The sequence below is a fragment of the Brachionichthys hirsutus genome, chromosome 9 (assembly GCF_040956055.1).
Source record: "Brachionichthys hirsutus isolate HB-005 chromosome 9, CSIRO-AGI_Bhir_v1, whole genome shotgun sequence".
Lineage (NCBI taxonomy): Eukaryota > Metazoa > Chordata > Actinopteri > Lophiiformes > Brachionichthyidae > Brachionichthys > Brachionichthys hirsutus.
This window is the reverse complement of record NC_090905.1, coordinates 10,193,266-10,221,151: the sequence shown is the minus strand read 5'-3', so window position 1 is coordinate 10,221,151 and position 27,886 is coordinate 10,193,266. Positions and strand designations below refer to the sequence as shown.

Here is a 27,886-nt window from a genome sequence, read left to right as displayed (position 1 = left end):
TATAATTAAGTCAATTGAACATTCATAAACACAGTATTCACAGCAATACAAATAATACACACAAATTGTTCCACGGGTTGGAATTGGCATTTCCTATTCATAATCAATCAATCAATCCAGTTGTGCTGCTGTTTTGTGTTCGATGGTGATGCCATAAGGGCCACCAATATTCTGTGGTTGCATCCATCATCCTGTCAACAGCCGCTTATCCACCTTGCGGGTGCCTATCCCAGCTGACTCCGGGTGAGAGGCGGGGTACACAACAGGTGAGACACCAGCTCATCGCAGGGCCACATGAAGGACAAGCAACCGTACACACTTGCAACTACGGACAATTTGGAGTGAAACAGTTCACCTAAGATGCGTGTTTTTGGAGATGGAAAGAACTGGAGAACACACAACACGGGGGGAGAACATACTCCGCACAGAAAGGAATTTAATTGTTTGGAATCTTCTTCCTGTGAGGCAACAGCGCTACCCACTGTGTCACCATGCTGCCCTAATCCAAAGAATTTTCCATATAAATAATCAAATTATTTCATGATAAATAACTGACATTTTAAATTCTGAGAAAAGCTGAATATGAACATAGACACAGCGAAGATGGGAAATATAATGTACTTTACTGCGACCTTTACGACAACACATGATAACTTACATTCAGCACTGAATAATGTTGTATAGCACCAGAATCTACATCAAGTCAAACGTAGGAAATACTGAAACCAATGCTTTGGCATCTAAATGCATATGCAGACATTTAAAAAGCCCTGTAAACATTTCAACAGTATCCTCAAGGCAATCAGATACTGCTTATATATATATTTATTATATAATATATTCATTATTAGTTCTACTTTCAACCCCAACTCAAGCGCCAGTGTCCTGTGGGCAAGAATAAACATTTTATATATTGCACAGCACACACTCGTTACCCTGGAATGGCAACTCCACACCAGGATTTTGCGGGGAACCGCTTGATCTCCAAGACTGAAGATGTTTGGAGTCCTGTCCTCAGCATCCTCTTTTGTTACCAATGGGATGCCTGGCAATGATCAGACATCGTCATGTTCAGGAACTCTGCAACAACATCATCCATAAAGAAGCATGAGACACCTAATGATATGCAAAAACAGACACTTGAACTATACAATTGCCCCTCGGGGATATATAAAGTCTTTTGAATTGACATTCTCAGATTCTTGACAAAGTCACAATCAGTAGTTTTTTTTTTTTTTTTGCTTGAATCTTTACAGTTCATTTTATATACAGTCACTCTAGGAACATTATTAGGAAACTGTTCTTCAGTCTCCAACAACGAACATAAATGATGAATTTAAAGTCATCAGCCGATGTTGATGTTTCTCTCAAGTCTCACTTTGATATCAAACTGTTCAGATAATCCTACACATTTACAGTCCTTTCAGTTGAATAATCAAATTCCAAACCCGTACAAGCATGCATCTGGAACCCATTATGGTCCCAATAAATGAAACCTGTAAAAAAAGTATTAGACAAGGTTCCATCCTTTTGAGGATCTGCACATTTTACAGAACAAGAACAAGTCCCTGACTCTCAATTCCACAAACTGCTGCAGATCCTCCATTTGAGGATCTGAATGCATTTAACACTCCCAAGCATAATGGCCCTCTTGGTCGAGCTGCTTTACCATACTTTATAACCGCAATAAGTCTGAGGGCTCTCAAGCCCTCACAACATTCATTAGTTTAATGGGAATCATTATTTAGGTCCAAATAGCCATTTCACTGATAGTCGCAACATTTCCCATCAGAGTCCATTTAGCAGTCTGTTATTATTTCATCTGACTAACTTGATATATCGATTCACATTAACAAGTTTTTAAGTATTTCTCAATAAGACTTACTGACTGCAGCAGAAGATCATGGCAGGAAGAGGCTAATTGCACGCAGATGTAATTTCATCCAGTAAGAGATTAAGATGTTAGCCGAGAATGCTGATCTGATTTTTGTGATCACAGCGAGACAAAGATACTCGTAATAATGGGATTTGGCAGCAAATGGCCAATTACAGAAAACGTTGAACTTGACGAGAGTGCATCCAGTTCTGTGCTCGTCTCGACAGACATGAAGCAGCTTCAAGAAGTCGTGCACCCGGTCACAATAATGGGTCTGAGATTAGACTTCCTCGAGACATCACAAGTGGGAAAACCGGATAGGTGGGTGACTGAAGATGACTAACGACAAAAGAAAGGACGCCAACTCAAGGGTGTTAATGTCTGGAAGAAAGAAAAATCATGTCAGAAGAAAAAAAAAAACTAGTTCCACACTTTACATGACTCTGGTTTGATGGTAAATGCAAGATAATTGTCTTGAAGATGTTGGTTCTGTATTTTATCTGGGATAAACGACTATCTATACTTCAGAGCTAAAACTGATGTGTTTTTTTTTTAAATGGCAAAAGCAAAATTAATAAACAAGAAGTTGAATAGTTTTCTCATATCCCAAAGAACACAAAACCAAAAGTAAGACACTTCTGCTATCGGTTCAGCTCTATAACTTGTTTGGCAGTGCGACACACACACACACACACACACACACACACACACGAAAACGTATTCGCTGCATTTAAAAGCTTTCATAATGGACTCTATTAAACATCATCTACACATTCATACGATTGGGTGGTGCTGATGAACAAAATGAGTCAGCTCTAAAGATAAAGATATCAAAGTCATTATTCAGAGTCATTTGGAAGCTGCGATCAATAACATCCCATTACAAAGCGATGATGACAAATGATTAGAAAAGAGGACAGAGCATTAAAAAACGAATGCAGAGCAAACTAAATCTGTGTGTGTGTGAAGCAGTTCTTCCCAGTTTAACTCTGTAATCAGCCTCTCGCTGGGCGTGGCAGCTTAGCTCCTACCACTAATTTTATTGCACTGGGACCGCATGACAGAAAGCCAAACCCCAGCGTGGAGGGAACTCCGCTCTGCGCTGCTGATGATAGAGACCAACTCAGAGTTAGGAATAAGCAGAAAACTGGGATGTATATGGGAATGTCACGTATCGATGTAGCAACAAAGTGTCAGCAAATGTTTCAGTATGCTCATCGTTTGTCTTGGGAGATTTACTGAAATTGACTTGGATAAAAACCATCTTCCTTGTACTGCATGTGATCTGTCAAGTAATCAATTAAATATCACAATTGATATACCAATATTACCAAAGCTACAAGACAGTAATTTAAGAATGGGCACAAGGCTGGGCTCAAGTTATCTGAGCAACAGCATAGTTACTGTTAGGGATGTCCCAATCAGGGTATTTATTTTGCCTCAGAGTACGAGTCATTTGATTTTGAACTGATACAGAGTCCCGATCAGATACTTCTATAATACTTTTTTTTTTTTAATAATAAGAGTGAAGAAATGGATCCAGGATGTCCCTTATTTTATTCATTTTATTGCAACACTTTTTGAAGGTTCAAGTAATAAATAAAATACTTTTTTCACTTGGGACTTCCGCGTTTTGCCCCTCTTGATGGCATTTAGCCAATAGGGTCATGCCGCACGCGTTGCCATTTCTGTTGAAGTAGAGGGGGCTCACTCTATGCCACCGCGCAACTCCAGATCTGATCAAAAGTAACGGGCCTAACTATCCATATATATCAGGGCCCTGATCGGGAGGTGAAGTCCGATTCCGATCGAGTCTACAAGCACGTGATCTGATCGGGACATCGCTAGTTAGTGTCTGGCTGCAGTGTGACAGGACCAGTCTGAAGCCTAAATAAATTAGAGAGCAGGTTGTCAAACCTCTAATCAACCATGAAAATACAAACAGAGGAAGAGATCCTGGAGCAAAGTGTTGAAACTATAATATCCAGTCATTCATTCGGCTGTCACGAGGAGTCATGCTTGTACAGTGCAGCATCCGGGTGAGGTGGTGTCCCAGCAAGGGTTAAAGGTTACATATTATTATTAAAAGGCATCATAACATGACTGCCCTGTCTATCTTACCGTTGGCAGCAGCAGAACACAGAGTATCTGCCAACAACGTCTGTCTGACTGCCGTCCTCTGCAACAGAAAAATCTCCCCGGTCTCTGAGGAACTTCTGCAGGTCTGTCAAAGGGAATCCTTCTTTCTGGTAGCTCTGTTGGGAAAAATAAATAAATACTTCTTAACAAATGAAATTAAACCACTGAAACTACAGTAGAAATGCTGCATTGTCTCATATGTGGTGAGTAAATAAATGACAACCAAAATCAAATCAGATATTCCTTAAAGTTTGAACTCAAATTTGACAACGTCTTTTTAATTTGCAAAGGCGAGGTTACCCAAAAACATCCTGCCTTCAGGCACAGTCTGGTGCTGAATACTTTTCTACCTGTACATTCATCCCATGAAAGACTTCAGAAGTGTCTTAGTTTTCCTGAATTTGCCTTCTAAAAATCATTTTTACTAGCATGAACTTTTAAAAGTTTTTTATTATTATACATTTAGGTTGAATGTTTTGCATAACAAAAATAAAGTGAAAAACTGTTTCAACTTAGCATCTGCACATTCCCACATGGTCTTCAGCAGACACGGAATAGTTCATCCCAGCGATCAGCACACAAGTAAATAAATCATTAAAAAAAAAAAAATCATGCCTATTTTTATTAAATCTCTTTCATGGCATATGAAACCTTTAAGCACCTTGATGGTCTCATAGGCATCGGTGATGAGGGCGATGAAGAGCGACAGCACCATGTAGATGAAGAGGGAGATGAAGGAGTAGAGGTAGGCCCGGCTGAATAGCCACACCAGAGTGTTTTTGTCCTTCAGCTGGGCGAAGGTGGTGAACATGTCGTCCCCGTTCAGCAGGGAGAACAGGCACTCTGCTACACGACTCAGGCCCTCAAACTAGAGGTGAAAGAGGAGACGCTGGTTTTATCAATGTTAGCGGTTAAATGATAATAATACAAAGAAACTGAGAACAATTTAGGACTTGGAGTTCAACTTGAAAGGATTGCAAATAAGTCTGAAGCGATCAACTTCTCCGTCAAGGTGGAGGTAATGTAATCGCTGGCGTTTGTCTGTTTGTCCGTCTGTTTGCAAGATAGCTAAAAATGTTCTGGACGGGCCTAGATGAAATTCTCGGGAAATGTTAGGAGTGTTACCATGAACAGATTACATTTTGGTGATGATCCAGAAGAGATCCTGGATGATGGATCATTTTGAAGTTTTCAGTAAAATGTTCCTCAATATCTTGGTTGATTATTGACTGATGTTTAGAGAATTTGACTGTCATGTAAGGTGGGGGACTCTATCTCATCACCGAATTTCATCCAGATTGGATCCAGAATGAGGTCAGGAATTATTTTTACATTGAAATCATCCATGGGTGAAAATATAAATCCTGATCCTGGTTTAAGCACCTCACCCTCAAAGGCAGGAGGAGGGTGAGATGTAAAAGAAGGAAAACACGTTGTTGGAAAAGGCAGAGAAATTGGACAGAAAGTCAAACAGACCTTATCCTTATGCTTACGCACATGCACCAAGAGCAAGAAAAACAATTCTGCAGAACCCGATAATATCTTGAGACAACATCGCCCTGCTTCAAGGATGCCGCTCTTGAGGATGTGTGGGGAGGAAAGTCCGAGAGACATCCTTTGTTTATTCCTTTTGCAAATATACAGATGAGCTGGAAGTTGACAGTGTCCTATAGGGGACTCCCCCAGCTGCTGCAGTGTAAATATCTGCCTGTGGCATTGCACACAAGGATACGAAACTGTTCAACTGCAGGTGCAGCATCCATCGCTGGTCACGCCCACCTCCACTGAATGATAAAGACTGACATGAAGCATGAGTGCTCATCATGTGCACCATTTAAAGTGCTTATTACTCGGTCCGATTCTTTCCACAAGTATCGGTTCATAAGCCATCAGTGCCCTCAATTAAACCGATGTGACACGCACACACCATAAATCTGTCTGCTACCTATTTACAGTAGTTACTCCTCTTCAGTTCACTTCAGAGGCAGCTGATTACACTCCGTCTCACATCTGTCCCTCCGACATCATGTGTGCATGCTTGTTTAAACGCCCACTACTTGCATGGACCTCCGTAAATAATTTATCTTAGTGGGCTAGGACAGCTAAACATGCAGTCTTTTCCCTGATGACACTTGTTGTCTAAAGATTTGCATCCAACTGCTGCTAAAATATCATGCAGTTTCTGATGTATGTTTGCTTGAAAAGGGGAAGTAAAATCTGCTTTTTAATAGTTTTGAAATCTGATTATTTCACGCTGACCTAAGGGTTTAAGATGCTGATCATGTTATTATAACATCCCGTGGGAGGATCTTTGCTGCTTCCTGTACTTTTTACCATTTGCCTCCAGGATTCAATGAGAATAATCCCCCTAAGAATGATTAAAACATGGTCATTTTAAACAGAAAGTCCACTGAATACATGTGTTAACGTGTGCAAATAACTTGTGGCCCAGTGGCAGAGTTCATGTACAGATCCTATACCGACACCTAGTGGTTGATGGTGAAAGGCCACAGAAAAAGAAAAACGTGACTGAAAGAGGAAGATAAATATTACTTCTCCAAATTTAAAATTATTGTAACAATATTTTTCGAATTCTAAACAACCTTCTGAGTTTTTCTGAGCATTAATATCCCGTATTAGTTCATTTAAACATTGTTAATATGAGAGAGAAAGAATTTACTGTTACATTTTAAAACCAAGCCACAATATGAATTCCATATCAATTCAAGTAAACTATGAGACATTTTTTAAATTAAAGTACTGTCAAGAATTCATGAACAATGGTGTGAAAACTATAGAAGATACTGTAAATACCTAGATATATAGATAGAGAGATAAATGTACAGTGATACAGATATTAGGATGCATAATACATATATACATAATAATAATTACTCTTCATCCAATTTTGATGGTTAATGGGCATATATTAGAATCACACAATAATTAATATCATTGTATATGAATACAGATCAGACACATGATAAATAGACATGCAATAATAGATGAGAAGGTTACACACTACGATCCCTTGTCCCCGTTCCCCAACACTCCACATTCTGAAACCACCTGGAGTTACCTTCTCATGGTACGGCCCCAGAACAATCCACCCGCAGAAGGTGTAGCCCAGGTAGATCATACCAGCACAGCAGCAGAAACGCAGGACTTTAGGGAAGGCTGCTTTCATGGTTAAAATCAATACCTACACACACAGAGAGAGAGAAAAGAAGAACGTCTTCAGTTACAGCTAAAACCTTAACCACGGGCAGACAGGTTGTATTGCTGTTAAACGTATGCATCTTCATTTTCCTAATAACGTGTGTCGTATTCAGATTTCATTGTAAATCATCCACTGTTAACACATGCCAGACTCTACACTAATACAACAATACAGAACACTAAAAAAATGGAATGTTGTCTGCAGTAATGGAAATTGTCCACAGACTAACTCACATTGTATTTCTGGAAGTATCCCAAGTACCTGATCACACCGACCCACACCATTAATGTCGACGTTCCCAGGAAGATACTGCACACATCATAGCTGGTGAGGCTCTGCAGGAGAAAGGGAAACAGCATTTAAATCTACGAGTCCTCATCTTCACTCATCCTGATACGTTAAGATAATATTTAGTGTAAAAGAAGGTAGAATGTTAAATATGGCTACTCCCAGTAGTTTAAACACAGTACACTGATGGTACGTTTAAAGCTACATGACTGTCAAATGACAAAAGTAAAAGTAGAACCTCAAGTAGAATTGAATCCATTTTTGTCAAAAATAAAAAAGTGAAATTTGATCTTTGATCTTTTTTACTTAACAGTCTAAAATGTAATAAGAGTTTAAAAGTAAAGTAAAAGAAAGGGGATTCTTCCACAGACTGTTTTTGTACAAACCGAACTAAAACTTGTTTCATATTAATATAATATTAATTTAAGGCATTAGTAACTTAATTTCTATTCCAGCCATTCAGGGTGAATGATCAATATGTGCACACCAGCCTTAGTAAAACAACTTTTAACTTCTTTAAATGCTGCCCTGAAGGAAAAGTGTTGCTGTATTACTTAACTAACCTGTGACCGACAGAGTTACAGACATAGTGTGCGTGCTTTATGATGCTTTATGATGCTAAACTATTGGTTGTGTATTTTTTTAATCTCCAGGTAACTGTGCTGCCATCTTGACCAGACCTCCTTAGGAGAAGAGATCGTTGTTTTATAATGTTTGAGTTCAATTAAAAAAATAACAAATATATAAATAAAAAAAACTACACAGTCTCATAACTGTGCTGCCATCTTGACCAGACCTCCTCAGGAGAAGAGATCGTTGTTTTATAATGTTTGAGTTCAATTAAAAAAATAACAAATATATAAATAAAAAAAACTACACAGTCTCATGCTGACGTATCGCCAGGAAGAAAGGTGGGATTCAACCCGGCTAACGGCTCCCCTGCTAGTGTTTAGTGAAGCTGATGCAAAGGCTGTGGTAACATACATGCTTATTTGTCTCTCCCATTTTCAACAGGTCAAAATATTTGCTCTATTCAAGATAGACGCTTCACAATTTAGAGTCATCCTCCAAAGGAAACTTAAAAACTCACAACAAATATAGCTTTCCTCCAAGGTAAAAGCAAATGTGTGCATTTATGCAGGCAGATTAATAATCCGGCGTTGTTCATCATGTCCTAGTGCATGATTAACTTTACCTTCGCTTGTATCTCCATCTTCAGTATGGACCCCACTATGGCCAAGAGGTCGCTGGCAATGACCAGCATATACCAGCCATTCAGAAACTCATTCCGGTCGTCCTCACACACCTTACGACCGTAGTTCTCATGCAGAAATTTGGAAAACCTCTGAGAAGAGAAACATATATCCTGTCATATATTTATATTATATTATTATATAAACAAGTCTTTAATAGTGACTGTTGTTGAAGAAGATGGAAATAATGAGTCCTTGTTAATCCTGAACAACCAGTAAGTAAAGAAACAAATAATTGCAAGAGGATAGAAACTGTATTGTTTGAACAGTGCGAGTAAAGCCTGAACGGCTGACCTGCAGCAACCCAACAGCCAGTATGATAGAACGGGTGCACAGCACGGCCGACGTGATGCAGGCGATAATGACGAAGCCATCGAACACCAGGAGATAATGCGTGTTCTTCTGAGCTGAAACAGTTCAAGCATGCGAGTGTGCGAGAGAGTTTGCATGTGATATACTGCCCTCATATTACCGATACCTAGAAACTTGCAGTGAAAAGTCCCTACACTTCTGGATTAAAGGTTTATTTTGTCCATGTTTCGTTAACACGTGGTAGAAATAAAAAATATGAATGTATATAACACATATCACTGTCCTTCCAACTTGTTTGCCTTACATATGGAGGTGCTTTCAGTTAACAGCACAAATATAAACCCGTGACCCTTGAAAATGACTTCTACATTTAGATACCGGTATATAAAAATTAAAAAAAAGCAAACAAGCCACTTTCTTCTAACTGTGTTAGCTCATTTTTCTACATTTTCTTCTTTCTAAATATTTATTTTCTCCAGAAATTTGAATAAGCAAACCTCACCTGTACCAGATATTTTCCAGTCTTGGCACGCAGAGCTCTGTGCGTCAATATCCAGGGAAATTTTTACCTTTCCACTGTGGCCCTGGTTGTCAAATGTTATCTAGAGAGAATATGATAAGATCACAGTTAAAGAGGAAGCATTTTCTCGTCATCGTCTACGAGAGCAGTCTCAAAGACACATCAGGTCTCTACCCAAATTATTTAGCTGGATTTCACCTGCTGGCGTGGAAAATATTCGAATCGTACCATGACATAGAATGTGTAGCAGTCGGGTAATTCCCGTGAACGCACGGTCTGGAGGTTGATTCCTTTCAGCTGGAAGCTCAGTTTGATTTCAACAAGTCTGAAAGTGAATCGAATGGTTTTAAGTGCACTTAATGCATGATGAGTGTTAGCTGCAGTCACACAGCGCACTGGCCCATGATGCATACCTGTAAAAATCCAGATCAAAAAATGATGCATTCTGGGTTTTCCATTGATTTGCAGTCTGTGGATCATGTGACATGCAATCTGAGAGATAGGAGATGAGCAGGGAGAGAAATGAACCCTGAAATCTTCTTATGACACGCATACGCTTCAAAGGATGTGATGGAAACAGTCAGACTCTCCAAGCTTCCACTTTCACCCAGTACGGCCAGTTTCATCTGCTGGTCACTGAGCGACTGAGGCTTATTACTTCAGCAGTGGTAATAAAGAAAGATGAGCAGTGACAAACAGGATCGCCGATTGTTAATACCATTTCTCACATTATTGATTACTCAGTCATTTTTCAATTATACCCATATAATAGACCTTAAAGCCTGTGTAAGGTAAATTTGAATTTGTAAATGTGTGCCGAACAAGTGGCTTTTATGCACATGGAATTTCAAATCTATTTTAAAATATAATAAAATCTGCAAGACAATATAAAATTACAATAATTTTAAATCAGAGAGAAAGACTGAGAACATTAATAATGTCTGATTGAGCTGCTCATAGCCTAAATGGGTAGTCTGGGATTTTACACTTGTCTGACTATAATTTAAAAATATATATATATATGAAGTTGTTTCCCCCTCACCTTTTTCTAGCTCGGCGTCTATGTCATAGGCTTCATCCGAGGGCGCCATGCTCCCCCTCTTGTAATACTCTTTACAGATGATGAGCGGCACAAGCTTGTCGTCTTTATCCTTAGCATAGCCGATGGGACCCACTGAGAGCCGGCCCAGCTGACTGTACTATAAGCAGCAGAAGCTCCAGGTGAAACACTGCTCCAGGGTAATCTAGATTATACTGATGCGCAGCTACTGAAGAGCACACACGAGCATGAATCCTGGAAAAACATTCAAGCAGCTGAAGAAAACATAGCAGACAAGATAAAGGCATGAATGTCTACAGCTTTTAGTCAAACAGAGCATATGCTTGGAATATGTCGGTCATTTCCACATTGTTACATGATCTGGATGCATCTTAACTCCCTGAATGAAAAACCTTGCTTACGGTACTTAGCTATGACTGGGGAACACCTATTGATGTCACACAAAAAGAACTCGCTCATACTTGAGGACTTGAATGCTACAACATTTTAAGATGGATGTTAAAAGCGAAGCAGAGGGTGCAGGCGGGTGGAACTTGCCTGATCAAAGACGTAAAACAGGCTGTCATAGACACCACGCTGTGTGTAGACGGCCACGCTGTAGTCGTCCTCATCCACCCCAGTGTAGTCCTTCAGGAAGAGGTTTTTGAAGGCCACCTCGTTCTCCTCCTTGTACGACACCACCAGCTGGTTGTTGAGGCCAAAGAGGACGAGCTAGACCAGGAACAACAGACCTTTTTTGCTATACGGAATTGTACAGAATGCATTTTAAAAATACAATAAGTTGTTTGTACTGGAGGCTAAATAAACATGCAAATTACTTTCTCTCAGCAATTATTAGATCCCAGACTAATTGAGTTTTAAGTTTAACGATATTTATTTTTGCATCATAACAGATTCAAAACAACTACTTCTTCATCAGCTGGTAAGAAGAGAAGCAAGGTTTAGATAAATGGCTGTTTAAGGGTGGGGATCTACGTATTTCCTCATATTGCATTTGACTCAACCAGACGAGGATTGCGTAAATCTCCCCACAAACACCGCCACTAATTTCATGTACAGTCTACTTGCTTAGTTTTGGATGGACAGTCGATTTTGGGCACACCCAGAGCTCATACTTGTGTCGTGATCATGATGATCTTCAGGATCTGTACCCCAAGTTTCCAGGGTAAGTGTCTCCTGGCCCTGTACTTCTCACACGGACTCATGAAGTAGTACCTGAGGTCGTCTCTCAGGTGGTCCTCTTTGATTACGTCCTGAGACAAGATTGAACTGAAACAAAAAGTTACAACAGCCAATGAAAGCTTGGCGAATCACCGTCTCACTGCTGAGCTGCAACTCCATCAGAGTTCAGTTAGAAGAGTGATGAAAAAAAAGAGAGAAGTGAAAGCAGTAATTCTATATTTTCTTACACAGAGTGTGTTTTCAGTGCCTCTATTACAGGAAGGACTGCATGTCCTCGGCACACTGGCCCGCATTCATGGCAGCGACTGGTTCAAGTCCAAGGTTAGCTCAGTGACAAGCATGGCAGGACTTTATCACCAGTTTGCCAAACTCATTTAGAATGTTTTTGCTGAAACTCGCCTCAGAGAGTTGCATTGGAATATTTTTTGGTTTTTACCGGTTTAAATGCGTGGCTGTGTAAAACTGAGAAGCAGTTTCTGAGTGATAATAATAATAATAATAGCTTTAAGTTCACTTTGGTGAACATCGTCGGTGTTTCGGGTTGATCCAACGCGTTAGTTCATGTGTTTTTGTTTTTTGTTTTTTTTCAGTGTCACTAACAATCTGTCAAGCTTTTTCTTTTTTTAAATGCCGACAATACGTTTAAAAAAGACCATTTAATAAAATAAGAATATCTTACTTCGATGAATTCCTCCTTTCCAGATATCGGACTAATAATTCCATGATTGATCATCCACGTGGACACACTTGCGGATCGATGTTGGAGGCTGACGCACAGCGCGCAGAACTCCTGTCAGCTGGGTTTTGTCACAGCGTCGTTTTCCAGGCAGCCAATCAGGATATTAGTTCCAGGCGGGGCGCAGGTTTCCGGGAGCCCCCGAGGGCCACCAGAGGACGAGCCCTTATGAATGAAGTTCCTCAAAATACTTTGGAGATAAGAATGTCGGGTAATTTTCGGACATTTAAATGCACCTTCAACTTCTTTTGGTTGGTTCAACGCTGTCTGCAATTGTGAGTTGATATTTGTAAAAATCATCCAGCCCAACATTTTCTAAATAAAATACACTCCACAGGAGGGGGGCTCAGATCACAAAACCTCCCCTTATGGAGCCCTGACAAAATCAACATCTTGGTTTTTAATTCAACTTTTTTTTCCTGTCACATATAAGGATTTGTCCTGCGTATTGTACCTGAACCCCGAACTAGGATATTGATGGTGAAAAGAATAGTCTGCAGATGTTTAATCTTTTTACATCAGACAAAAACATAACAAAAACTTATTTCCCACCAAAATCATGATGACCTGATAAAGTTGATGCAGTGAACATTTTAGCAAACAGTAGTGATTTACATATAAGTTGATTACTGCTCTGCTTTATTATCCCCTGATCATTCCATTCTTTAAAAAAAATTAAGTCAGTGATTTTTTTTTGTGTGTGTGAAAATTGTTTTATGCATTTCTAAAAATCACAAATAGCTATTTCCACAAGCCCAACCTTTCTGTCATCAATTCTTTGTACAAGCAGTTTGCCCCCTTAAAAAAAAATCAAAGCCTTTCCATTGTCATTATCCTTCATTCAAACCAAATCAGGCATTGTCCATCATTAGCTTAGCGTGGGCCACGTCGTCCTTTCAGACTGCGCTGGTGCAAACTGGAGTTGGACCATGATTCTTCCTGCTGGCTGGGACCCACTTGGGACCCAAGTAAACCTTCAGGTAAACGAAGCTGCTTCAAACATTTGTGTTTCCATCAGCTTCAGCAAACGGGAGACTCCTCTCAGGTACAGTTTGACTGCATAGCGTTAAAGTGGATCAGAGACACTGAATACGCAGAGATAAACAATCCCAGTAGGTAGTCAGGTCCTTCTCCGCGGCATTACCGCCTCCATCGCACACAGATCACAGATGGCCTGCTCTGAACCAGTTTACTCTGCTTCTGCTGGAGACGACTCCTGAACGGAAACTCCAATGGTTTCAACTTGTGACAGTGAGTCAGAGGAGCCCCCGTCCTCCGCCGAGACTTTCAGATCCTGTAGTAAGAAGGTTTATTATAATTCTGTGTTGTCTCGCAGAAATAAGTACATTCATAAATCTAACAAAATACTACACAGTACTGCAAGATGTCAATGTAGTAAATATGATTGCATGTGGAGTAGCGGTAAATCTGAACTGGTTTCACTACATTTAGATAGAGCCGTGTTAGGTCGAGTCACTTTTTTGCAGGATTCATTTGAATTATTTTTCGCTCATTTTAAAAACTCACCCGTTTTTGGCGAGGTGGGTTCCCGTCTGCCGACTTGGGCTTTGATGCGCTGCCGTCGCTGCATTCATCTTTAGAATCACTTTCTATTGCTTTGAAAGATCTACTCCCTGACTGAGATGAATGTGACTGAGTGGGATTAGCTTTAGACTGAACTGTCTTAACACCAACTGAGCTAGCGTCTGCTCCTACCAGCTCCTCCTGTGTCTTGGGCTGATTTTCTGGATCTGATTCAGCAGAGAGATTCTGCTCTTCCTCATTCTGTCGAGCATGACTCTCATCCTCATTGCAGGGTCGCTCAGCAGTGTGGAGCGTTTCCACAAGTGCCTCGGCTGGCTCCGCTCTGGGCGCGTCGGGGCGCCTCTGGTGAACGTTGTTCCGGTGTAATGTCCCACCATTCGCTCTGTGCCTCAGGGAGTTTTGTGGGGCGTCTCCTCCGGCTGGGTAGTGACGGCCCTCGATCTCTTCGAGATGATGCTGCTGCAGCCGCGGAGGAGGTGGATCCCTTTGAGGGCGGCGGAAAGGAGCCATGATGCCATATTGAAAGACTGCCTGCACACCTCCATACATGAACACCTGCAGTCAATTCAAAAAGATTCGTTTGAAGAAACATTTTGTGATATTCACCGCTTGCATGGATGCCAGTGACAATTTATGAGGGATCCTCACCACAATGGCCACCACTATCGTGAGGAAAACTGGGATCTGTAGGGTGACTGGTAAGTCTTTGAGGAGGGCTCGAATAAAATCACTGATCCCCTCGCCAATGTGCTTCAGTGGCTCTGTGATGACGGTCACGATGGTGACAGAGATCGCCTAAACAGAGAGGGGTTACTGAAACACAACTTTCTATCAGCCAATAGCGTACCCTCGGCTACTGAGAAACAACTTGTGTTTAAAAGAACACTGATGTTGAACAGGAACAAACACTTCCAGACAAGGCCAGGAGTCAACTCATAACTGCACTAAAGTGTGTACATGCAGTGAATACAGATGTCATCAGATTGCCCCACCTTTGTTGGAGGCACCAGCAGCAGTGGGTTGACAAAAAGGACTTCATAATATTTCTTACAAGGGTCATCTTGAAGACTAAAGCTGCTTCTGAACACCTCTGCAAGAAAAACGCAAACACAGAGGGGTTGGGTCATATTCAGTTGTCCATAATATAATCTAGAATATCTAACGACCCTTCTGTGACAGCTCAGATTGAGATTTCAATATAAAACTGTGGTGAGACACATCAGATTTATAAATTATCACCTCTCTGTTATTTACCTCCATGTCGTCCTAAAGTTCAAGCGTGGCAGAATAATGCATGCCTAAATTTGTATGCAGAGAGAAATCTCTTTATTCACGTGAATAATTAATTTTTACAAAGCGGAAGAGGAAAAAGTTTAATTTAAGATGATATTTTGCGAAGACGCACTGTTGTGTCGAAGGGGCAGAGATTATATCAAAACACGCAACCGTCTCACCTTTCAAGCTGTCAATCCAGTCAATTTTCTTCCTTCCAGTGCATTTCTCACTGACGCCGTCCAGCTTCACCATGTGTTTTTGGTGATCAGCAAAAGCAATCTGGAAAAAAACATTAATGAAGACACATAATAAAAAAAAAAAAACAAACAAGACAAATGGGAAATAAAAGCCTTCTTCACCTTATAAAGGTAGACCCAGTTCCAGATCACGCTGACAATGAAGCACAAAGCAAACAGTCTGCTGAACTGCATGAACCAGGACACCTTCGACCACAGCTGAGTGCAAATGATGACGACCATGACCATAACAAACAGCCCGATCTGGAACGCAAGCACGGAAAGCAGCTTATATTGTTTAGAGAAGTGAACTTTGAAAATGCACAGACAGACAGACAACAGGGAGATACGCTCCAGACGTATCGATGGCTATGTGCTGACAGAACTATTTAAGTATCCTGCAGATTTTAGACTGATGAGTTAGCTTACTTTTAATAGCGTGTCAAGTTCCACACCAAAGGTGTCTTCAAAACGCCACCTCCACGCCTCATAGTCATGTGCTCTGAGGCCCACCAGTATCTGACTGACGGCATTGTCCAGAGCTCCTGTTCTCCAGCTCTCTTCGCCCTCCAGGAGTGTCTGAATCTCTGCGATGGACTGTCTTGACAGGCGGATTTTTGCATCGTAGAATACGTCGGCAGAGTCACTGGGCTAAGGAGAATATGTGACAAGCATTAGCATGGCAAGGCCCTTCTTCTACTGCACCAGCATTAACTCCGGTGCAGTTTAAATGGCGCTTGTGGGTTGCACAAATCGGTTGTCAAACAATGAGACATGTGCAGGAGAAGCCACATGAGACGGTACTGCGTGAGAAATGACCACATACCAAACCAACTCTTTCTATTTCCTTCAACAGTCTGCTGAGGAAACGCTTGAACACCGGGGTGCACGTCGGCTGCTGAGAGATGCGCTTGATTTTCTTCTTTTGTTCCTCAATCTGAAGGAAAGTAAAACAAGATTTGTTACCTGTGACTTATTCTGAGAATGCAGATCAGTTCTTATTCACAGGCTCTATTCCCCCTCTATTAAAGCGTCTTTGAGTTTTCAGAAAAGCGCTATATAAATAAAATGTATTATTATTATTATTATTATTAAAAGGGAAGGAGACCGGTGTCTCTTATCTTGTTTTCAAAGCACAAGACTTCCATCATCTGTTCATAGGACAGGCGTGGACTATCTGCAAAAAAAAAAAAAAAAGTGTTTTCTTTTTCTATCAAATGCCTATAGTAGCCTTTTACAACAAACCTGTGCCTGGAGATCCAGTACTTGTCTGTGACATGTCTGCTCCATCTCGATGGAGTCCTGAGAATACTCTCTTCTTTTGGTTGGCACGTCAGGATAGGTCGTTTGCTGCAAGACACACAAACACAAGTTGAGTCAAGACAACAAGAACCTCTGTCTTCTACCGGGCAGGACCCCAGATCTATGTGGGGGTGGGGGGGGCAGACATTGTGAATAAATATAAAGGTGCAAACAGCCACAATAAAATAAACTAGAAAGAGCTACACCTGTAACGAGTACAAGTACTACAGAGACTATTTTGATACTGCAGCATGGAGGAACACAAGTGAGTCGCCGTCGACCCGGATGGCTGAGGACCTACATGTCAACACGAGAGGTGTGGCAGTAAGTTCAGAAGGCTAGCTTAGCATCGCCCCACCTCAGCGGGCTTCCTCATCGTCTTGCTGCTCGCATCGTAGTTGAACATGTCGTACGGGTCCACCCAGTCGTCTTCCACGTGTTCGGCGGCGGTAAGTGACAGGATGAACACCGAGACAGCGAGCAGCATCCTGGAGGGGCAGCGAGGTTAGCTCAACGAGGGTAACGCGGAACTATTGCGTTGCTAGCTAGTTTCATGCAGACACGTTCTTATTTAATACATGAATCTCACCAGACTTATACTGAGTATTAAAGATAATTAATCTCGCAACAGCGAGCAACTGCGACAGCTATATAGGAGTATACGGTAGTTACAACACCGAACCAATTTACGCTACGGACTACTTCCGCTCCGTGAGTCGCAAAGATTCATGGGGAGTGTAGTTTAAGGTAAGCACAGACGCAGCGGTCTGGGAATATGAAATGTGCACCGTTCATGTTATCTTGTAAGAACAGAAGGGTGATTTATTCCGAACGTGCAATATGTTTATAATACAAAGTAATAAATGGGCAACAATCCTAACGTTATAATCAGACGAATTAATCCTGCAACTACGGATAAACTTTTAGTAAAAAGTTCACTTCAGAGTGGGCTACTTAAGTAAAATATAAACTGTGTTCTAAATATTTTTTGAAAGTATTTGAACAGTAAAAGAAAATCATTGGTATTTTAATGTTTTATCTGGTTGATTCCAGTTGTTTATACAATGCATTTTTTTTATGTTTTGTTTGCAAATATGCAAAATAACCAAGCATACATCAAATACCCCCAAAAATACCTAACTGAAATATAAAATACCCTACATAAAAACTTACTTTGTCACTACTCGTTTTAAATGTACATCATGCAATGAACTGACGGGTGGGAGACAGAGAGGGAGAGAATGTGATTTAAATATGTAATTAAGATACTACCATCCATGAACAGGATATACTGATCAAATCATCCTGCAACCAAAGAAAATGATCAGTGACACGAGAAAAGGACGTTTTAAACTCATTAACTGCTGCAGGCAGGTTCAACAGTCCCATACAATCTCACACTTCCAAGACATTGGTGTTCTAAAAACACATCTACAGATCTTTAAATTAAAGATTCAACAACTCATTTAAACAAAGCATTTATTTCAAAGGAGGTGTATATATTTACAGTATTAATGGCAAAACAATTTTGGGGAGCACATTTGTTAGAAATTTGATTGACTACATTTCAGAGTTCTGCTGTTCTATGAAACCCCCCCATTCTTAGACTTTAAAATAATCCCCATCTTCAGAAAGACAATCATAACATCGGCTGTCAAATACCCCTGGAGCATATCTCTCGTCACCAGGAGGTTTTAGGAAGCTCAGTAAAGGATGCCATGAAGGGGGAGGATCCACTTCACTGTGTATTTTGGCTTCTGTACCTTTTACAGCATCTGCCTGAAGCTTGAATGTAGGCAAGTATATTACCGGTAGTTACAGAAAAAGGACACAGAGCAATTCAAACTCATCTTCCTTTGCGCCCTTTACCACCCTTCGACTGCCCGCCACCTTTTCCTTTTCCTTTTCCCCCTTTAGCACGCTCTTCTTTTCTCTTCATGCCCCGCATGTCTTTCTTCATGCGGCCGTCAACCACTTTGAAGGCTCCCTTGACGCCGGCGGGCCGCCTCACCTTCCTTCCGGCTCCTTTTTTGGTCACAACATACGTTACTTCTCTCTTCTCCTTCCCTAAACCTGCTTTCTTGTAAATACTAACAGAATGAGAGAAGAAAAAAAAGAGACAAGATGAAACTGGTACTGAAGTTCATATAAAGCTATGTATTTTTTGTTGTTGTACATGAAATCAGACCTTTTAAGCTGAGCATTCTTCTCCCTCTCGGAGATGTCCACTGTGTTTACAACGGCCTCGGCTTTCTTCTTAGCTTGTTCCATCTTCTTCAGCATCTGGAAACGCCACAGAGATGATAGACTTAGATCTACAGAAATGTTTTGCCGATTTACCGGGTTTTTTTTAAATGTCTTCCTAAAATAAGTCAAAAGATTTTTTTTCGCCGCAAACTTTCAGATCCGCTATTTCTATTCCTTTTTTTCCACCCCTTACCCTCTTCTTCTTTCTGGCCTTGGCCTCAGCTACTCGTTTGATTGGCCGGGCATCAATTTCCTTCCATTTTTGTTTGTACTCCTCCACCATCTCCCTGGTGACCGGCACGGGCTTCTTTCTGTGTTTTCGTTCATCGACCTCGAACCACTCCGGCACCTCCCAGTGCTGCTCTGAACTAGCAAACCTGTGGGGGCATTGGCGTTAGCTTAACGAACAAACCAAGAATTGTTCAGTGTTTGTCCTAAATATGTGTTTGCATTCAGACACACATTTACCCATTACTCACTGCAATGAAGGAACTCGAGTGATTTAATGGCTTTAAGCAATAACGTTTTCTAGTACGGACAGACTTTTGCATCTAAAACCTTAAAGTAGAATCAATACATTGTCAAATTTGGCCTTTTCATTGAATTTGCAGGCTGCGAGTAACTCCTCCCACACAGACACACCTGTGGAAGGAGCCGTCCACCAGGTCCCTGGCCGTCTTCTTAGACGTGGCAATCTGACAACCCAGGGCCAGACCTTCTGCATCCAGGATCCTGGCCTTCTTATCTGAGCGCACGGGAGATACAAATCTACGGTATTTTCACTGACTGCAATGAAGAGTAAAGAATATACACTTCTCTTGTGTTGAAAGCTCAGCAGCCCGCAGGGGTTAGGATTTGCACAATTTGGTGCTAAACAGCTGAAATATTGACATTTCTCATACTCACTGGTTTTCTCTACAGGGACAACCTGGAAGACTTCTTCATCATCAGCGGCTCCTGACATCCCGTTACTCCCCTTAACCTGCTTCATCCTGCTAATCTCCCTGGAACAAGCAAAAAAAATAACAATTTCTATAAAAAGATTTGTTCAGGCATCGTGAAGAAAACTGGACCCATTACACAACATATCGTAAACAAACAAACAAACATAGCAGAGACACCCATACGAAAGGTTTTACTTTTCATCATCGCTGCTGTCATCCGAGTCGCTGTCGCTCTCCTGAGCTTCCTGTGAAGGTCCCGTGTTTTCTTCTTCTGGTGGAGCAGCTTCCTCTTCCTCAGCTTTTTTACGCTTTTTGCCTTTTTCTATAAGAAGACCCAAAAGTATTTTTTTTTACATTAGATTTAGTAAAAGAGCTCAAATGGTTTAAAAGTGACGAGCTATGCATGAAGGCGAATGCATGAAGGAGACGCAGAGAACGCGGTGACCTCTTTGCTTGTTCTGAAGCCACTCCGTCTGTTGGAGCTCGCTTTCAGCGTCTCCCTCGAGGTCGATCTCAGAGAAGATGCCCTACAGAGAGGAAAGGACAAGTAATGAATGAAGTAATTGAACATTACATGAAGCAGAATGTTTAACCATCAATCCGATCATTGTACCTGACTGAACCACATGTTGGTCTCTCCTTCTTTTTTCTCATCTTTTCCCTCTAGCTCCACCAGCAAACCACTCTCCTGTCCTTCATCCTCCTCATCCTCCTCTGCAGCGAATTTAACTCTTGAAACAGACATGAATGAAACAGTTGACTTAAAAAATGCAATAATACAACTATTAATATAGCGGATTAAAAAACAATTTAAGTTGCAAAGATGTTTTTTGGTTTGAATGAAATTACCTCTTCTTTGGCGCTTTCCTCTCCAGCTCTCGCTCTCTCTGTTCCACTTCTTCCAAATCCTCGTCATCTAAATCAGAGGCCAGGGACATTTTGTCCTCCTCCCCATCAACCTCTTCATCAGACAGATGAATATCATCCTCTCCGTCTACCAGGGCATTAGCGGCCTCCATGTCCCCCTTGGATATATCAGTCAGCGCCTGAAGGAGAGGGATGAAAACCATCATTTAATGAAATTAGAACTGTAAGGTTCTTCTGCAAAAAATAAATAAAAAAAAACTGCTTGAAGCACTCAACAGATGAAGGCTTTACCGAGCCAATGAGGTTTTCATATGCATCTATTATTTTCACCTTTTTCTTATTGATGGTGCTGAGAGAGAACATGGATGAGTCGCTCGTATCTGCGATGGATACACCAGGCAGGTCCATCTTCAGCGCCACTCTCTCCCTCTGCTTCCTCTGCTCCTTCAGCAGCCTCCTCTTCTTCCTGATGGAGCAGAACAGTCTTACGATATCTCTGTTTACTAAAGAGGCAAGTGCATAATTCATGCGGATGTTGCAGAACTTTCACGGTGAAATTGCACCACAAATTTATAGAAAGGCAACAATTCACGCAATATTACACTGAACATAAAACCAGAGGGGAAAACAACACACATCCCGCATCGCACCGTTTCAGCTCAGCCACCTCCTCAGTTTTCAGTTCTGCTAGTTTCTTCTCCATTTCTGCCTCCTCATCCTCTTCTTGTTTCTTTTCAGGTTCTTCCTCTATATTACCCTCTTCATCAGAAGAGCTTAAGAAGAAAACAAAAAGGTGAATTTCTATTCGTCTACTCCAATGAATAGTGAAATATTTGTGTAAACATGCTGCAAAGCATTTTACTCGATCGCCTGGTCAAGCTGTTTTGCCCCCGGCCTCAGTTTCTTGCCCAGGTATCTCCTCAGCTTGGACCTCCAGTTCAGCAGCAGACTGCACATGTGCAGATGGGGGGATAAAAAGCACATAATTATTATTATTATCATTGCTACGGTAACAGTACAAACAGTTGTTTACTGGAATACAGCTAGCAATGAAAGACTCACCGGAGATCTTTGCGGCCCAAGACCTTAATGTCACGGCAGCACTCCTTTATCTCAGCACTGGTAGCCGGGTGACACTCCAGTTCTGCATGATCAAAGGTGATCTGAGTGACGAAGATAAAGTTGGAACAAATTAGTTGTCTGATATGTTTTACATTGTAGCGTGTACATTTACAGCACTCCAAAATAATCTGTTCTATAAAAAAATCACTCTTATTTTAGAGTGATTTAAATTAGAGTTAACAGATTTTTTTGTGTGTGTGTGTGTGTGGGGGGGGGGGGGGGGGGGGAACTTGTATGCGCCTCGGACAAATTTAAGCAAGACAGCAGATATCTTACCTCGCTGGCTTTGTTCAAGAAGTCTACAGCATTGTCTGCTTTCAGAAAGGATGTCACTGTGAAACTGTGGAAGAGGGTTAGATCACCATCTGTGTATCCCTCCGCCTAGAACACAAAGACAAATGCTCAAAAGCTGTGCATGAAAATATTTGGAGTCAAACATTTTTCTACTCTAAATCGTGTAAAAAACAAAAAACATTTGTGACAGTAAAAGTTCACACCACAGCAAACAGCATGCGAAGACGGACTTGTACTTTTTTGTGACCCATTTAACACTGCTAGTCTACCTCTCAATCATAGAGTGTACATGCCTTTGGCTTCTTCACTGGAATCAGCTCCCTCACGGTTTTGGCCTGCACCTCAACTTCTTTGAAGGCGTGTTTGGGGTCAAAGAACTTACTGTCAATTTTGTCTGGGGCAAGAAAACCTGGAAAGGAGAAAACAAATGTAGGTCAGGTGGAAGGTAAGTTTTTTTTCTTCAATCACAACCCATGGATGCCACTGACCCTGACAGATGACGAAGATCTCTGCAGACTCATTCCTTGATGCCTGTGGTTTGGTGGCCTGCACCTTTTTGAAGAACTGTTGGAATATCCAGAGCAGTGGCTGGTAGTCTTTAGAGCGGAAGACCTTGGTGATGAAAATGCCACCTTTGGTCAGGAACTCACACGCCAACTTCAGGGCCATGAGGGTCAGTTGAGCTGGGAATGAAGCAGGGCGCAAAGTGAGATTTGGCATCATCACAACAGGCAGTTGTTCCTCTTATAAACTAAACAGGGATGCAATTAGAACAAAACACTAGCAGAAATAATGGCAAGAACATTTAATGTTCATAGATATTAGATACACAAGTTATGGAAATATATGATTTTAACCATTATTTACATAGATATGTTTAGCTTTTTTCTGCTAAATTTCTATTTAATACAAAATATATAATTAAAAATAAATATCTTGATGGTTTAAAATCTGTGTGTGTCTTTTAAATTTCAGTCCGACATTTTCATGTTGCTTCGGGGGCACCCACCTTGTGAGAACGCATCATGTTGCCAGTTGGCTCCCACATTGGGGGCGCCGTCATTTAATACAACATCAACCTTCCAAGTGTGCAGCTCTTTACGTAAAGCCTGCACGAGGTAGCATATTACTCAACAAATCAGTGCAGCACTCTACAGCCATAACAAAACTCTCTACACAACGAGTATCCTACATTTATTAACCTACAGAATGACACCAGTAAAAACATCAACTGTGCTAAAGCCACTGCCTCACCTGTCTGCATTTCTCAGTGGTGATGTCTTCCTGCAGCATCACCACACTGGGAATGGGCTTGATGGGCACCAGATCAACACCTGACAAAGAGACGCTTGATAAAAAATGCTTTTCACTGTAGTTCATCAAAATTACATTGGAGAAGGGGGGGTGGGGGGGGGGTGTCTAAAGTACTTCAAAATTATTGGCTTTGTGAACTGATGACATTACACTCACCAATAATGAGACTTGATACAGGCATAAACTTAGACGCCACCTGCAACCTGCAGAGAAATGTTGAATCAAAAGTCTAGTCACTATATTCACATCTAATATTTAGTACATTCATCATCCTCAGGACAGAGCAAAAATATTATTCCCACTTGGGATTTTAACACAATTTGTTTAGGTCTTTTTTTCTGCCTGTACAATGCAACAAATTCACTATATGGTTAAGATGATAATAACTGATATTTCTACAATCTCTCCAGTGAAGAAGTGGGGCTGCATTGTCTGAATATAATATGGGATATAAACTGTGGCTTTTCACAGGAAAATTGCATCAATTGCGTAATTTAATATTGGTTTTATTTTTATTTGTATTGTTATTTGTGGATGATTTATGTACGAAGGACTTTCAACGGAAACAAGCCCGCAAGGGCTTTTTTGAAATGCTCCTCTTAGACCGGATGTTTGACGTTATTTGTACTGTAATACATGCTACTGTGTGACTGTACTTGTACTCTAACATTCTATCTAATAAATATATTCATCATCATCAGGTGTCTTCGTATTAGACAGAAGGAAGACATGTGATCAAAGAGAAACAAAACCCTGTGCAGATCCAGTCCACTGCTAAAGAATCATTCATAGTGTGTGGACTGTATACTCCTGTTCTCAGTGGGGTGATTTTGTGTCAACAAGAATATACAAAGTACACATTATCCCACGCAACAGCCCCTCCACACTGAATTTAATTCATGTACCCGGGGTGAATTACATTCTGGGACCAACGTTTAACATAAAAGAGCATCTGATCAAGTGTTGACACCTAAACTCACCATCCGCCGGGTGCAGCGCACAAGTCAACCAGAGCTCTGGCTTTCTGTAGAAACTGAAATTTACGGTTGAGCTGGATGAGCTTGAAGGAGGAACGAGAACGATATCCTGAAAAGACAAGACGTATTAATTAACATTCCAAAATGCGGACCCTTTCCCCGTTAGCAGCTCAGCTATCTGTCCTGTCGTGGCGCGGTACCTGTTTCCTTGGCTAGATGGTAGAACTTATCTCTTCTGGTCTTTCCGACTTTGACTTTCTTCCCCATTTTTATCGCTTTGTGATTTTAGAATCTACACTTACACAGAAATTACACTCGGGAATTATCTAAATCACCCAGACGGCCATGAATATAACACGTGTGGATTTCACGGCGCTGAAATTCGACGTCACTTCCGCAAATATGTCTTCTGTTGATTTGCTTCTATTATTTACCGGACGCTACCGCCCCCTTTTGGTCGTTATAGAGAATGCAAAGAACAGACGCTTGGAAATGTTATCCCTTGCCTGCAGCTTTTCAGATGTTTTTATTGATTCCGAGCTAGATTTTTTTGATTTATTAAATGCTGCTTCACTGATACAGTTTAACAAGCGTTACATTTTAAAATTTAATTATTGTAAAATTGAAACTACCAAACACAATAGAAGTGGTTTTAACTACCCTGCCCACCGTACATTATAAATAACAATGCAGCAGGGGACAGTTACTGGAAATCACAAAAACATGGGCATAGACCTGTTGTCTAAGCAGATTTTGTAGTAATTTTGTTCATACAAATTTTGGGATATGTAGATTACTCCCTAGTATAACATCAATCCATCTTCCACCACGTATCCAGGGCCGGGTTGCGGAGGCCTCGTACAACATGTTAATGCAATTTGGTTTGTAATATGGAAGCACTTAAATTTATCCAACAACAACATATTGAATCACATTTTGTATCATATGTTGTTTCTTAGGCATGAACAAATCACACACTGTAACACATGGTAATTAATATTTTATTTATGTCATGAATGCTGGGAGACAACACACGTCAGAGGATCACAGCTGTCAGAAAGGTCTGTTTCTGGATCGCGTGTTGATCAGTCCCAGGACAGAGAAGGCACTAGCTGCTGCTGTCACCAAACTGATGGCCCCAATGGCCCGTGTAGCCTGCAGAGACAGGAGGAAGAGGAGGCAGAGTCAGGGTTGCTGCACAGGAATGGAAGAGGTGAAGATTGTTTTTTGAAATTTCATAAAGAAGAAAATAGTTTGACTTGTATTTCAACAACTCATAATTGGATGTAAATATCAAAATGGTTTCTCTTGTTTACGGCTCAGTGACATTTAGGATTCATCACTGACTGTGGTTTGCTCAGTGGATGTTAGTGATTTCCCCTGATAGCACATAAATCACCTGCTCGGACACCCCCTCCCCGTAACGCAGAAGGGTAACAAAGTGCTCGCAGTTGCTCCCCAGCAGATCGTAAGAGACCTCCTGGCCGATGAGGACTTGTGCTCTCTGGATGATTTCACAGATGGGCAGCGGTGTGTGGTTGTGGTCATATTTGTTGTTGACACGATATGAGTCGCTTCCCACCACCTCTTTCAGCAGCTGCATGCGCGCCACTGCCTTCCGGCTGAAGACGGACTTCACGCTCGACATGGCGGCAGCAGGGCCCTCATCTGGAGAGGAAGAGGAGAGCCTCGGTGTGACAAGATTGCCATCTATCTGGCGTCAGTTGCAGAATGATTAGAGAAACAAGCTTCTGTCTCGCGGGCTTGATTTCCAGAACCAGCAAGACGGAGGTGTATAGACAGTACTCATCCCTGACTCATTGCTACCACTGGGGGGGGTCTTTGAGAAGAGTCTTGACCTGTGCTGCTTGTCTTTTATTTAAGTTTGCTCAGCTGGTTCCGCTCCTCACTTTAAGGTTTCTAGTTTCTACTGACCAACAGGGGTTAAGTTGATGATGTAACCGTCTCCCAGGTAGAGAGCCCAGTGCTGATAGGCTGGTCTGAAGATCTCAATCAGGTCACCTGGCTGCGGGTCAGCGGGGGGGTCAGGAAGGTCAGGGTCATTAGAGGCCATCTGCACACACACACACACACACACAAACAAAGATAGTATTTACGTTACATAAATTGCTTACACACACCGTTTGTCGTGTTCCTTATGTGTCCAGATTATGTCATACTATTTTTTTTATTGTGGAGTATGACAAAGTCTTGTATCCGTCGTTGTTACTGAAGATGTTACTAATGAATGAAGGGTCATTTGTAATGTAGAGCAAACTATTCGTACGTTAAACTCAGATCATACCAACATCCTTTCAGTCAACTTACAATAGAGTTTCGTTGTTCTTTATCCATCCCACATCATGCTTCCACAAATTCTGAGGGGAAAATATGACACAGATCAAACAATCAACCAAACTAAGCTATTTAATGTACAGGCAGAGTATATATATATATATATATATATATATATATATAGAGTATATATATATTTAAACTAAAATAAGAGAATGCTAGATAACACTGAACAATGTAAAGTGCACCCACACGTGTATAAAAAGATAATACACACAGCGTACACAGACAATACACACACAAGCTATTTTTCCACCTGTGCTGCCACAATAGCAGCGACACAATAGGGAAGCTGGCAGAAAAGTAGTTGGGAGCCCAGGTTATGTCACAAGGAAATAAAGCACTCAAAAAATAGGCCGACACCACTTTCACAATTTCAAATCAAGATAAAAATAATAATAATTGTACTCTTGGATCACCGGTGCCAATTATTAATTCAGATTAGGTGTGTAATTCCACGGAGACAGAGCATAGGTCAGATCAAAGCTGCACATGATGGGATGAAATCTATATCAGCCCAGGAGAGCAATGAGTTTATCTATCTCATCATTAATGTATAACGCTGAAGCCAAGCTGAAAACACAAAGCCACATATTATTTTACCAAAGCAGAACTCTATCAGATATGATAGGTGTTAACTGTCCATAATATATGGACATCATGCTTTTTTTTTTGTATAATAATATTTTTTAGTATATATAGTAATAAAACCCAAATACTATAGACATTCAACTGACTCTCAAGGAATGAATATAAAAAGACTGAGCAATACACGGTACAGGTGGAATACTTACTCCAACATCAATAGCTTTTTCTTCCTCC

General features: G+C 41.0%; 4 protein-coding genes across 4 annotated transcripts; all 4 read right to left on the bottom strand.

The window, feature by feature from the left end:
- Positions 1–541: 541 nt before the first annotated feature.
- Positions 542–12,573, bottom strand: mcoln2 (mucolipin TRP cation channel 2). The gene is made up of 14 exons (XM_068743264.1): positions 12,530–12,573; positions 11,784–11,937; positions 11,206–11,379; positions 10,651–10,807; positions 10,022–10,100; positions 9,837–9,933; positions 9,591–9,690; positions 9,071–9,183; positions 8,719–8,868; positions 7,469–7,570; positions 7,095–7,217; positions 4,677–4,883; positions 3,998–4,131; positions 542–1,080 (listed from the first exon to the last, which is right to left on the bottom strand). The coding sequence occupies exons 1-14, from the start codon at positions 12,571–12,573 to the stop codon at positions 1,056–1,058; spliced, it is 1,659 nt and encodes a 552-aa protein (XP_068599365.1). The 3' UTR covers positions 542–1,055.
- A 1,176-nt stretch (positions 12,574–13,749) lies between these two features.
- On the bottom strand, positions 13,750–17,431 carry clcc1 (chloride channel CLIC-like 1). Its single transcript, XM_068743555.1, has 10 exons — positions 17,303–17,431; positions 16,888–16,992; positions 16,469–16,579; positions 16,072–16,293; positions 15,766–15,906; positions 15,586–15,685; positions 15,124–15,221; positions 14,780–14,926; positions 14,114–14,686; positions 13,750–13,880 (listed from the first exon to the last, which is right to left on the bottom strand). The coding sequence occupies exons 1-10, from the start codon at positions 17,429–17,431 to the stop codon at positions 13,776–13,778; spliced, it is 1,731 nt and encodes a 576-aa protein (XP_068599656.1). The 3' UTR covers positions 13,750–13,775.
- Positions 17,432–18,424: 993 nt separating this feature from the next.
- On the bottom strand, positions 18,425–25,022 carry ftsj3 (FtsJ RNA 2'-O-methyltransferase 3). Its single transcript, XM_068743318.1, has 21 exons — positions 24,910–25,022; positions 24,713–24,818; positions 23,889–23,935; positions 23,673–23,752; positions 23,428–23,527; positions 22,907–23,101; positions 22,712–22,827; positions 22,401–22,505; positions 22,065–22,165; positions 21,865–21,951; positions 21,653–21,775; positions 21,333–21,468; positions 20,985–21,181; positions 20,749–20,866; positions 20,581–20,662; positions 20,331–20,451; positions 20,098–20,195; positions 19,834–19,936; positions 19,385–19,568; positions 19,133–19,227; positions 18,425–19,034 (listed from the first exon to the last, which is right to left on the bottom strand). The coding sequence occupies exons 1-21, from the start codon at positions 24,974–24,976 to the stop codon at positions 18,791–18,793; spliced, it is 2,505 nt and encodes an 834-aa protein (XP_068599419.1). The 5' UTR covers positions 24,977–25,022; the 3' UTR covers positions 18,425–18,790.
- A 740-nt stretch (positions 25,023–25,762) lies between these two features.
- On the bottom strand, positions 25,763–27,064 carry plaat1 (phospholipase A and acyltransferase 1). Its single transcript, XM_068743708.1, has 4 exons — positions 27,038–27,064; positions 26,645–26,783; positions 26,109–26,377; positions 25,763–25,864 (listed from the first exon to the last, which is right to left on the bottom strand). The coding sequence occupies exons 1-4, from the start codon at positions 27,062–27,064 to the stop codon at positions 25,763–25,765; spliced, it is 537 nt and encodes a 178-aa protein (XP_068599809.1).
- Between the last annotated feature and the right edge of the window lie 822 nt (positions 27,065–27,886).